Raw genomic sequence first — 12206 nt, forward strand, 5'->3', positions numbered from 1 at the left:
TAGATAGATAGACAGGTATAAAGATAGGTATATAGTTCGGTACATAGGCTATATTAATAGGTACATGGGTATATGGATAGGTACACATTTATTTGTACAGGTACACAGGTATCTGGCAGATTACCTATGCTTTATAGTATTTCAAGTAAGCAATATAGATTATTTGACATTGGAGAAGGTAACCATTTGAAAACTGATTTTTTAAAAAATATTTATTATTATAAAACAGATCTGTGATTGAATGTGCAAAGATTCTGTGGACACAAAGCTGTATAACGACACCTTGTTTAGTCATCTTTTTTTTTCTGGAGTTCTCTCCCATCTGGTACTATCAGTGTCGGAATATTTCTATCATTTCCCTCCATCTGAAACAAACAGAAAGAAAAAATATTTCTTTGTCATTAAATTCTTTTATTAATTATTAGATCATTGCTACTCTTGTTACTCTAATGATAATTTCCTGCAAAATGAGTGGTGCTTTTCGAAATTCACACGTCACGTTGAGATGTCCATTAGGTTCCAGATTAATCCCCTTTGTGAACCTTTGACCCGGGAAAGGATTCTATCGCGTGACCAGGATGAAGGATTGATTCTTCACCGACCCTTCTGTCTGAAGACCCCTGTCACCTAGTTGATCATTTAATCACATACATTTGTTCATGGGTCACGGTACCTTGAGCCAATGCATTCGGTTTCTACCATCCCATGCGAGGCCGGAGGCCAAGCCCACTAGGGGACACTTCATATGCCTATATTGTACTATTGCGTTCGGTGGGAGCCCGTCACAGCACGTCTGGACACCGCTGCGGAACGGTGCGATGGAAGTGGACCGACTAGAAAGCCTTTCTCACATCCCCACCACGTGCAAGTACAGTCGCTAGAGCATAACTGTGGTAGCCCACTGGAGACCTTGTTTGCTCTCGTTCTTAGACATTCCCCTTCCCCGGGCGGACGTTTCCACTGAGGCGCCACGATGAGGCGTAGGGAGCTTTTTTTCTCCTCGAGGCTCCATCAAACTCGATGTATTCCAATGGTGAGCACTTTGTTTTCGACCATAATGTTTTACACTGGAGACGGGACACGAACCCAACTTTCAAACTTCAGGTTCGCTTCGGTTCCATAACAAGTGTAGTTCGGGGTCGGGTTCGCTTCGGTTCCATAACAAGTGTAGTATGGGGTTGGGTTCGCTTCGGTTCCATAACAAGTGTAGTTCGTGGTGGGGTTCGCTTCGGTTCCATAACAAGTGTAGTTCGGGGTCGGGTTTGGTTCGGTTCCGTAACAAGTGTAGTTCGGGGTCGGGTTCACTTCGATTCCATTACAAATGTAGTTCGGGGTCGGGTTCGCTTCGGTTCCATAACAAGTGTAGCTCGGGGTTGGGTTAGCTTCGGTTCCATAACAAGTGTAGTTCGGGGTCGGGTTCGGTTCGGTTCCATAACAAGTGTAGTTCGGGTTCGGTTCGGTCGTTAGTGAGGTTCGAGTAGTGTTCGTTCCAGTGGCGTAGCTAGTGATTTGGGACCTTGGGGGATTGACCTTTCCATGGGACCCCGGCATTTTGACATTCGACGTCATGACATGAGGTAATTTACTTCATAAATATATAAATCTAAATTCCGATTGGTACAGTGAATGGAAAGATTACATGGCAGTGGCGTAATATTTAATGTTTAATGTAAAACAACAACAACAGAACATTCATTTGGGGGACCCCTTAATTGGGGCTAAAATTTGGACCACCTCCTCCGCCCAGCCTAGCTACGCCACTGGTTCGTTCGGTTCGTTTCCCATCTTTATTTTACATACGTCATTATAGAAGAACAGGCACAGAAGTAAAAAAAAATAGACCGACACTCCCCCCCCCCTCGACCGACAATGGCTTTGTCTGCATCACTTGCTACAAAATATTTGGGTCTCAAGAAATTCTGCGCTCATCTTAAATCTTCCGATTAGTAAACGATGCAGTCAGTAGGAGAGCATTCTGTTTACGTTATACATTACAAACTTCCATTCGAAAGAGAAGAGAACGTATAATCCACGAGTTAATCTTACTCGTGCATGTTAATCAGAGACTTAAAACTCTGCTATCTTTGACGTTCCTTGCTTATTTAGGCAAGACGTTCCATGCTCTAACGGCATTTAGGAAAATAAAGAGCGCTTGTATGAATTTGTCCTAGCATATGGAATAAGACATTTTAAGACCAGCAGCAATATATGCAAGTGAGACCTGGACACTGACAAAGACAACCGAAAATCTACTAAATACTTGAAAACGAAAAATTCATAGGAAAATCTAAAAAGCTATAAATGGGCGTAGCCAGGATTTTTTTTTTCGGGGGAGGGGGCCCTAAATATAAATTATATATATATATACATTGTGTGTGTATATAATTAATCTTTATTACATTCTGACCCTTCATTCTTTCGGAAGATGTTTATTGCACCCGAGAATAGATTATTCCTGGAGTTAGTGTAAAAATTGTAGACTCCCCTATGCCAACAAGGGGGCCTGGGGGATGGCTGAAGCCCCGCTGCCAATATTGAAGAGATTTTTTACCTTCAAAGCTTCAAACCTAAAACCCCCTTGGCTGCACTGTATAAAAATCTCACCTAAAATAAACAAAATCAAAGCAAAATATCAGTCACTAAATTCTGACCCCCCCCCCACCCTGCGGGGGGAGATTTCATTTCGGGGAGGGGGTTGAACCCCAACCCCCCCCCCTGCGCTCCCTGGCTACGCCCATGGTGCTATATAAGATGAAATGGGGTGTAGACACGGACTAACCAAGATATATATTAATTGTATGAAGACCAACCGATAGTGGCAGCAATAAAAAAAAAGAACAGACTACGTTGGGCAGGTCCCCTTGAAAGAATGTCAGATAATAGAGGAGAGCAAATTTTATACCTGCAAAAACCGAAAGGCAGGCGACTCAAAGGCAGACCCCGAATGCGATGGATTGATGATGTAAGGCATATCTATAACAGCTTGGGATTCGGGCATGGAGACGAAAGGCTCAGGAGAGATCTCAATGAAGGATATGTTGAGGCAGGCCAGAGCCCCTTTACAGGCTGTAGCCCCACTTGGATGGATGAATGTGGAATAAGAAATGCCTTTATTTATTAAGTATTAAGTATTTTATAAGGTCGTGCACTAACTTAAGTATAGCCACTAAAGTACAAATGTTACCAATCAGCCCAGTTCCAAGCTCACATGTCCTCAGAGCTCCCTGCAGTGCTGCTACGCTCATGAGGCACTGTGATGTTTGGTTTCGAAGGGCATCAGCTTCCAAACGCCATTCTTCGAAGGACTGTGTCAGATTCTGTTCTGCTTCTTTGAGCTGACTTAGACATTGGCAGTACATGTGTTTGAGGTCATGTTTCCCTGTGCTGACATTCTGAAGACAGTTGCTTGTGTCGTTTTGTTTGCGGTGCCCGTAAGTTCTTTCTTCAAGAAGGGAGAGAGAGAGAGAGAACACGTAACATAGAGAGGTGGATTGGGAGCACGAGAGAACGAGAGAGCGAGAGAAAGAATAAAAATAGGACAAGCAAAATATTATTTAAAAAATAATGTTTAAACAAACAAAGCTTATATTAGGTATGTCAATTAGTTTGGAATTGGAATCATGTAATTAAATTTTCTGGAAGAAAAACGTACAATGCGAAAAATGGCCATCTCCTCTACCAAGGAAGCGGAAGCCACCTTAACCTGCGATATTTGCGGACGGGAGTGTCTCTCCAAAATAGGGCTCCACGGCCACATGAAAAAGTGTGCGAGATGAACCATAGTCTGGACCAGTTAGAATGGGGGAGAAAGAACGGGGCTTCTGGGTGATAGCTTTTGAATGTATTTTTAAAACAAGGGGAACGACCTGAATTTGAACTTGTACAAACCGGTTTTAAAAACTACAAAACCCGTAGTACAGTCCATCCAGTCATGGTCTGACGACACTGTTTAATAGCTAGAAAGTTGTCTGGAGCAAACAGGTAGGAACGTGACCTAGATGAACTTACAACAACCGTTAATTCGTATATCCAGTTCTGTGAAAACATGATTGTACCAAAGAAGAAAATTAAAACATTTAGTAATAATAGACCCTGGATGACCAAAGAAATAAAGGAAGCGATTCTATACACAAAAAAAAAGAATGTTCAAGAGCAGTTCTTCTGAATTCATCTCAGCCAAAAAAGCCCTTAAAAAGAAATTATTTGAAAGAAAAGAGAGATTCAAGGAAAAAATTGAAAGCTCTTTCAAGAAAAATAACTCTAAACTTGTTGGAGTGGCTTGAAACAAATTACTGGCTACGTATCCAAGCGCAAACCAATGTGCGTCGCTGACAATAACAAATTTGTCAATGAATTAAATTATTTCTACAGCCGATTAGACTGCCACAACTCTGAAAAAGACCACCATGATTTATTGGCATCATTTGAAAACAGTAATATAAACCAGTCTCAAGAACTGTTCAATAAACAAGAAGTGATTAAAATATTTAAACAAGTAAACATTGCCAAAGCCCCGGGACCCGACAAATTAAGTGGCAAACTTGTAAAGCTATGTGTGGAACAACTGGCTTATATCTTTTGTGATATATTCAACAAGGCCTGGCAAACGCACAAAATACCTTCCATTTGGAAGACATCTGAAATAATTCCAGTACCCAAAAAGAAGATCATTGCTTCCAACAACGACCTACGTCCCTTAGCACTTACATCAATTCCAATGAAGTGCCTGGAGAAAATGATTTTAAAACATCTACTGAAAGAAGTCGAACCACGTCTTGACCCGCACCAGTTCGTTTACAAGCCGTCAAGAAGTACAGAAGATGCAATACTATTCATTTTTATTCATGCTGAATTATCTGGTTGTGAATGTGTATGTGTTTCGTGTGTGAATGTTGTTCGAAGTTTTCATCTATACTGTTATTGTACAGTAGTTACGCTGATGTTGTCAACTGAATTTCCATTTGATTGGATCAATAAAATTATCTTATCTTATCTCTCTTATCTTATCTTAAAGCCTTCTCAGTCAAGTACAATTTATTTCTTTTGTTTGAAGTACCAAATAAAATATTTTTTTTTACCAATAGTTAATTAACAAGTTCGTTTTTTTTTTAAATTCATTCTTGTGTTGTCAGGTAGAAGAAAGGATTTCGTAAAATTTTAGATTGATCCGAGATTGAGTGTGGGAGAAATAACGTGTACAAACTTTTGGCCAGACAGAGTGAGTTGATATAAGCATTGTAAGTAGGCATCGTAAGTTGGCATTTTAAGTGAAAGAAAAGGGAAAAAAAGTATAAACGTCTCATTCGGAGTCTCATAACAGGTAGAATGAAAAAACAACAAGCACTACTCACTCGAGGCTATTTCGTGACAGGTGAGCACAGTAACACTGAAAAACATTACGAACATTCTCAGTCGCTCAAGGCTCCACATCCTCATCGTAAATGTGACCAACTGTCTCAGCCAGCAGTCCCTCCTGGTTGTATTGATCAATGAGCTCGATCATAAGGCCAAAGTTGCTATCCACTTTTTTAATGCTGACAATTATGATAACCGAATCCTTTACCTCGCTCCATCATTCTGTCTGGTGAAATGTGTGTGCACATTATTTCTCCCAAACCCATTATCGGATCAAGTTGAAACTTGGCAAAGGTTGTCCGTTGGCATAGACAAGGCATGAATACATTTTAAAAAGTAACCCAGTAGTAACTTAATTACTGTTAATTAATTATTTTGTTTGATATCAACAAGGGAAACTAGTCTTTCAGTATGCACAGTCCCCTAAAATAATTGTTAATGCTAATTCTGTCTAAAGCATTCTTCCACCAATTTCATACTTTAAACAATTTTTTTTATTGTAACTAACAGTACATGAATCAATTTAAAAAATACCCAATAAGTCAATTAATTATTGATAATTAATTATTTTGTTTGATATCGAATAAGGGAAATAACTTGTACATTATTGATAGATATAGTTTTAAGGGCGGAGTTTTTCTCTTTAGATAAGCTTTCTTTTTTTTTAAAGGATATTTTTAATATCTTGCTAGTTTTTTAATCGATTAGACATTTTAAATAAAACACTTTGATCTGCGGTGTTTTTGTAAAAACTTTTCTCACCTATTTTATAACAGGATTTATTTCTTAACTCTCATGTTCTTTTCTCATTTTCTCAAGAGTCAGAAACCGTAATTACTACCAACATGAATCAGATCCTATATATTATGAGATAAACCGCGTAAAGGTTTCCAGATTACGCAGTTCTCCACAAAGATATTCTTCAAAGGAGAAGTGGACCAGCATCTTGTTCAGGCATTTCGGTAGAGCATTAGATTTCGTTTTTGTATTTGAAGATTATGGTTCAGTGTTTTATGTATAATTGCTGCCTTACTTTTGAGTCCTCTATCCTGAAGGCTTTCTAAATTTAGTGATTTATTAAACGGGTTACTCTAGTCAAATGGGAATATTCGTTTGTTATGAATCTCACTGCTCTATTTAGTGTCTGTTCCAGTTTCTTAATGTTTTTTTGAGTTGAGGGGTCCCAAACGGAGGATGCATATTCTATTACTGGCCACACAGTAAAACTCTGAAGCGTCAAGCTCTCTACCTTGCGTTATCCTCAGTGGATACCAATTTCTCATTCTACTTATTTATTTTTCATCCTTCATCATTGCAAGAAAGACACAAAGATAGAGGCGAAACTTTTTTTTCCCATACGCTAGAACAAATCATCGCACAAGTGCTCCATCTTTCCTAGTGCCATTAGAGAATGGAATGGGTTGCCTGAATCAGCCAGGAAAACCAACGACTTGGCAGAGTTTAAGGTCATTGATTAACAAGCATGGCTAGATTGACACGTAAAATGCATAGGACGTAATTATCTTCTTTTTTCAAAGTAACGTCTGTAATAGATAAGCAGAAGTCTTTCCAGTGACCTTTCTGTTCTCTCATGTAGGTCCTGTGTCTATATATTTAGTCAACTCGTTATTGAATAAAAAGAAACATTTGAGCTGGGTGCGGGAATTCCCTTTAAAAGGCCGGTTTAAAATAAAAAGACGAATGCCAAATTCAATTTGAAGATGAATATATTTTTACAAAACTATAATGGTCAAACCAGAGTTTTCCCTATGTGGTCAATTGAGTAGTTTTTCAGGAGATGTTCATTAACGGTTTGTTTTCGAAATACCTGTACAGTTTCCAGTCAGTTATTTTATATTTTTTGTTACCCTTTTAATTTTCAAAGAGAAAAAAAAAGAAAGCTCATTTTTCTACTAGGATAGATATAAACAGCTAAGTTAAAAATATGAGAAACATTTTTAAGCGAAACAAACAAAGCGGCTAGCAATGGTTAGGTTACAATAGTGACATTAATGTCACCACACAGTAAAAGTATTGTAACTCTTGTTGACACATAAATCAAGAGTTCTTTGTTCTTTCCAGTGGTTTACAATCACGGGTGACAGCATTGTATTTGTTAATTTTCTTTTGAACTTTGTTCTCATCTCTACGTACTAGAAATCAATTCGATCGTTAAAAAAAGGTTTCTTAGCAATTCATCTTTTATTTTTGGACACTTTAAATATTCCATTAACCTTTGATCTTTCGAAATGGGTTTCAATCTTGTATCAAAAGATCCGAAATATTACGTTTCTTTCTATAAAACTTCTTTTGTATGGCGGAACTTTCATGTTTTTAGCATGCTCAGTACGCTGGGGTTGTTGCTGAACGCTCCGTTGACTTCTTGCGCTAAACTTCTGGTAGACAATAACACCGCTGGAGATGTATCAGATTGTAACTGGTAAAGCTTGAATAACTTCGTGTGTGAACGAAACTACATGTAACTTTTGTTATATAGACATTTCAACTTCTGATGAAATGCAATAAGAATAGCAGACTTTAGTGAAAATATAAAAAAAAAGATAACTCACTACAATAACACATCCTTTCAGTCTCACGTTCTGGGGTCGTCTGCCCTAACTGAAACAGCTGACGACAATGCTACTTATCTAGCGTCAATCACAACCAATGGCTAACCTCTTCCCACCATCACCATAGAAACACACATTCCATAACAATGGTCCAATCTCTTGTGTGGATCAGTGGAGGCGGGTGCATCTGGGAAATATGTGAGGACCAGTGGGGGGAGGGGTAACTGAGACAAGGTTTTCGTGATGCATTTAGACCAGCGGTTCTCAACCTTTTAGGCTCGGTGACCCCTTTTTACAATCCCCCACTCTGCCGCGGACCCCCCCCTCCCCCCAACAGCAATAAAAGAATAGACCTAAAAAAATCCATTTTTTCGATGGTCTTAGGCGACCCCTGGCAAATCGTCAATCGACCCCCAAAGGGGTCGCTACCCACAGGTTGAGAACCCCTGATTTAGACGCTAACCAAAAACTATCCTGCGAGACTGGGGAATTCCAACTTGTACCAAAGACGTAAGCAAGACTTTGTACAATACTAAATAGAGGACCATGAGCTACCTATCGGGGGTCAGTGTTATGTATTCTATGATGGATTGATCGTCCGTATTTCAACGTGCTTAATTTATTGTAAGTTCAGTCAAATTAATATTCAATTTTCAGAAATGGTGCATATTTGCGGTTTCTTCATCGCTTGATGACTAGTCTATTAAACTGAGTTTCACAGAATTTAACTCCAGGACAATGTATTCAACTCTTTGTCTCGTCAGTGTGATCAAGCAGAGGTATAGAGACACGGACTTGGATGCTAGATAAGTTCATGCAACTTGGGAAGACTATACTGCTCTCCAGAATACAATTGTGACTACTAGCATAATAAACAATGGAGTCAATGCTTTGAGAAAAAAAAAGTAACAATTTCTATTTGACTTCATTGTGGTTTATTGATACTAAATATTTAATTCACACACGCATGAAAACTCTGTCAGGGAAACATTATGAGATGTGGCGAGAAATGATGTTAAGGTCATCTGTTTCTATGACCAACAGTTAACGAGCAGGGTGTCATGTGGGCAGCACAACGACCAACCGCCTTTACTTTCCCCAACTAAAGTCAGGTACCCATTAGAGACTCAGGGGTACCCTAAAAATCCCAAAATTCAAAATCCCAGCCTTCACTAAGATTTGAACCCAGGACCCCAAGGTTTGGAAGCTAAGCGCTTAACCACTCTGCCACCGCGCCCCCTGGCGAGTGAATTGTGGGATTGTTTAATGTCTTTTTTTTTTACATTGAAACTTAGCAGCGACTGTGACGGAAGTATAAAAAGTGGACTTTCAAATAGATAGGAAACAAATTTTAGTTGATCGAATAGCGTCTTGTTAGGCAGTTTTATTCAATAGTGTAATACAAATATGTTTGTTCTGTTCTACCACCAGCGACAACAGTGAACAGATTTCCCCATTGTTGATAAATTAAATGTATTCAACATGCAACCAGTGTTAATCTACTCATTGAGTTAACCAACGCATTGCTGTTTTACTTGCATTCTGGTAATTGCGCTAGTTTGTAGTTACAAGTTAACTCAGAGTTTTTTTTTACTCAACACTTTACATTGAACTGAGTATAAGTTTACAAACAAGTTAAACTTACATATACAATTCACCCGGTACATAACAGCAGTAGAAATATGTGTATACCTTAGGACTCATAAACGAAAATCTCATATCATCAACATTTCACTAATAACACAATACATAAATTACTAAAATAAGTAATAAGACAAGTGTACAAAGCTTGACTAAAACAAAATTTCAACACATTAGTAATATCACATTATACTGTCCTAAAATTACACAAAAAGAATTATTATATAATATATGTAATGAAACATATGAGCTACATTAGTCATTATTGTCAATATGTAAGGTCACGATAATGAATCTATCGAGATGATAGTATATTGAACAATGTTCCCAGGTTTGAGACCCGCTCACCACCATCCCTAAGGAGGTTTAGGCTAGGGTGTCCTTTACAGTAGTATAATTTCTCAACAAGACTGACCCAAGAAAAACGATAAAATCTTTTGATGCGGAAATCTCTGTGCAGATCATCTTCAATATTTGTCCTGTTCAAATACAAGCTACTCAACCAGTCCAGTGGTGCAGGTAAGCTACTTAACCAGTCCAGTGGTGCAGGTAAGCTACTTAACCAGTCCAGTGGTGCAGGTAAGCTACTTAACCAGTCCAGTGGTGCAGGTAAGCTACTCAACCAGTCCAGTGGTGCAGGTAAGCTACTCAACCAGTCCAGTGGTGCAGGTAAGCTACTCAACCAGTCCAGTGGTGCAGGTAAGCTACTCAACCAGTCCAGTGGTGCAGGTAAGCTACTCAACCAGTCCAGTGGTGCAGGTAAGCTACTCAACCAGTCCAGTGGTGCAGGTAAGCTACTTAACCAGTCCAGTGGTGCAGGTAAGCTACTCAACCAGTCCAGTGGTGCAGGTAATCTACTCAACCAGTCCAGTGGTGCAGGTAAGCTACTCAACCAGTCCAGTGGTGCAGGTAAGCTACTCAACCAGTCCAGTGGTGCAGGTAAGCTACTCAACCAGTCCAGTGGTGCAGGTAAGCTACTCAACCAGTCCAGTGGTGCAGGTAAGCTACTCAACCAGTCCAGTGGTGCAGGTAAGCTACTCAACCAGTCCAGTGGTGCAGGTAAGCTACTCAACCAGTCCAGTGGTGCAGGTAAGCTACTCAACCAGTCCAGTGGTGCAGGTAAGCTACTCAACCAGTCCAGTGGTGCAGGTAAGCTACTCAACCAGTCCAGTGGTGCAGGTAAGCTACTCAACCAGTCCAGTGGTGCAGGTAAGCTACTCAACCAGTCCAGTGGTGCAGGTAAGCTACTTAACCAGTCCAGTGGTGCAGGTAAGCTACTCAACCAGTCCAGTGGTGCAGGTAAGCTACTTAACCAGTCCAGTGGTGCAGGTAAGCTACTTAACCAGTCCAGTGGTGCAGGTAAGAAGAAAAAGGAAGAACAAAATCTGAAAAGGTTTCACTGTGTTGTTCTAGAGGATTTAAATAGAGTAAGCTACAATAATATAACAGCAGACAGAAAATACAAAAAAAAAAAAAAAAAAAAGATCTAGCAAGTTGTAATTTTTAGAAAATATTTTCATTCCTTGTATATTCCCACAACATTTCAATACTTGGTCTGTCATAGGCGTTAACACTTAAACAATCATGGATCAATTTTCTAAAGTCATCAGGCAGGATGGCTTCATTTTCCATAATGGGTTTTAATCCTTTCTCTCCAACATGTTGCCTTAACTGTGGGACATCTAGGTCCTCGAAGGGCACCTCCTCCAGTACCAGCTCAATCAGCGTGAGGGCCAAGGAGTAAATATCAGCCCTCTTCATTTCGTCAACGTCCAGAAGCTCACCTCTAAGCACTTCCGGGGCAGAGTATCTTGGCGTCCCGACATTCCTCATGGCCTGAAAGTTGGAGGTGGTGCTCTCCATTTCAGCTTTTAGCATGCTCAAGCCAAAGTCTGTCAGCTTGGCCAGGACAGCCTCCTCTGGAACAAATGTCGGCCCTCCAGGTACATTATTCAGTAAAATGTTGCTGGGTTTCAAATCACAGTGAGCGATGTTCTCAAGGTGAAGATAGTACAAGCCACTGGAAATGTCAATCGCAATGTTTTGTTTGTCGTGATCCCCAAAATCAATCTGCAAATGGATTAAAGAAAAAAGTAAAAGGATCCCCTTTCAGACCTAGTGGTCAATAGGGCAGATGATGTAAAGGTCATCTGTTTCTGTGGCCTACGGTTAATAAGTGCGTCATGTGGCCAGCACGACGACCAACCGCCTTTACTTTTCCCAAACTAATGTCAGGTACCCACTAATGACTCAGGGGGCACCCTTAAAATCCCGAAATTCAAAATCCCAGTCTTCACTAAGATTTGAACAGCGGACCCTGGTTTGGAAGGCAAGTGCTTAACAGCCCAGCCACAGCGCCTCCCAGAGCTGTGACTTGGCAACTATTGTTCTAAACTGCCCACAAGTTGCGACATCACAGGTCAGTATTGAGGCCTACTATAATGATTGATCTTGAATCAAATCTTCTGGTAAGCCACATTTTCCCCTAAAAACTTAGTTTACAGGCATTTTCAGTACATGGACCCCTTATCTTTTCAAAAAAAGCATTTAGTTTAGTTTTAAGTGTAAGGAGTATTTTTTTAAAATATCTGTTATAGTCTCACTGTGCCTTGAGACTACATTTTATGTGTTAATAGGGGT

At 39.8% G+C, this 12206-nt stretch overlaps 3 protein-coding genes across 4 annotated transcripts in view; 1 reads left to right on the plus strand and 2 right to left on the minus strand.

Annotated features, from left to right (window-relative positions):
- Positions 1 to 206: 206 nt before the first annotated feature.
- LOC129924077 (uncharacterized) lies at positions 207 to 5518 on the minus strand. Its single transcript, XM_056017887.1, has 3 exons — positions 5352 to 5518; positions 3185 to 3442; positions 207 to 365 (listed from the first exon to the last, which is right to left on the minus strand). The coding sequence occupies exons 1-3, from the start codon at positions 5434 to 5436 to the stop codon at positions 352 to 354; spliced, it is 357 nt and encodes a 118-aa protein (XP_055873862.1). The 5' UTR covers positions 5437 to 5518; the 3' UTR covers positions 207 to 351.
- Positions 5519 to 10006: 4488 nt separating this feature from the next.
- LOC129924041 (protein SPT2 homolog) lies at positions 10007 to 11056 on the plus strand. Its single transcript, XM_056017657.1, has one exon. The coding sequence runs from the start codon at positions 10007 to 10009 to the stop codon at positions 11054 to 11056; it is 1050 nt and encodes a 349-aa protein (XP_055873632.1).
- LOC106052697 (uncharacterized) overlaps positions 10719 to 12206 on the minus strand; it is a 38952-nt gene continuing 37464 nt past the window's right edge. For both annotated transcript variants that reach the window (XM_056017226.1, XM_056017225.1), the window contains one exon: positions 10719 to 11636. In XM_056017226.1, the coding sequence (XP_055873201.1) occupies positions 11070 to 11636 (567 nt within the window). In that variant the 3' untranslated portion in view covers positions 10719 to 11069. The remainder of the gene's footprint in view (positions 11637 to 12206) is intronic.

Source organism: Biomphalaria glabrata, chromosome 18 (genome assembly GCF_947242115.1).
Source record: "Biomphalaria glabrata chromosome 18, xgBioGlab47.1, whole genome shotgun sequence".
In the NCBI taxonomy this organism is placed as follows: domain Eukaryota; kingdom Metazoa; phylum Mollusca; class Gastropoda; family Planorbidae; genus Biomphalaria; species Biomphalaria glabrata.

Excerpts from the sequence above, each read along its gene's own strand:
- LOC129924041 (XM_056017657.1), top strand. The coding sequence starts at position 10,007 with ATGCGGAAATCTCTGTGCAGATCATCTTCAATATTTGTCCTGTTCAAA.
- LOC129924077 (XM_056017887.1), bottom strand. The coding sequence starts at position 5,436 with ATGAGGATGTGGAGCCTTGAGCGACTGAGAATGTTCGTAATGTTTTTC. Across the intron at positions 3,443-5,351 it reads CTGTCACGAAATAGCCTCGA|AAAGAACTTACGGGCACCGC; the intron begins GTGAGTAGTGCT and ends CCCTTCTTGAAG.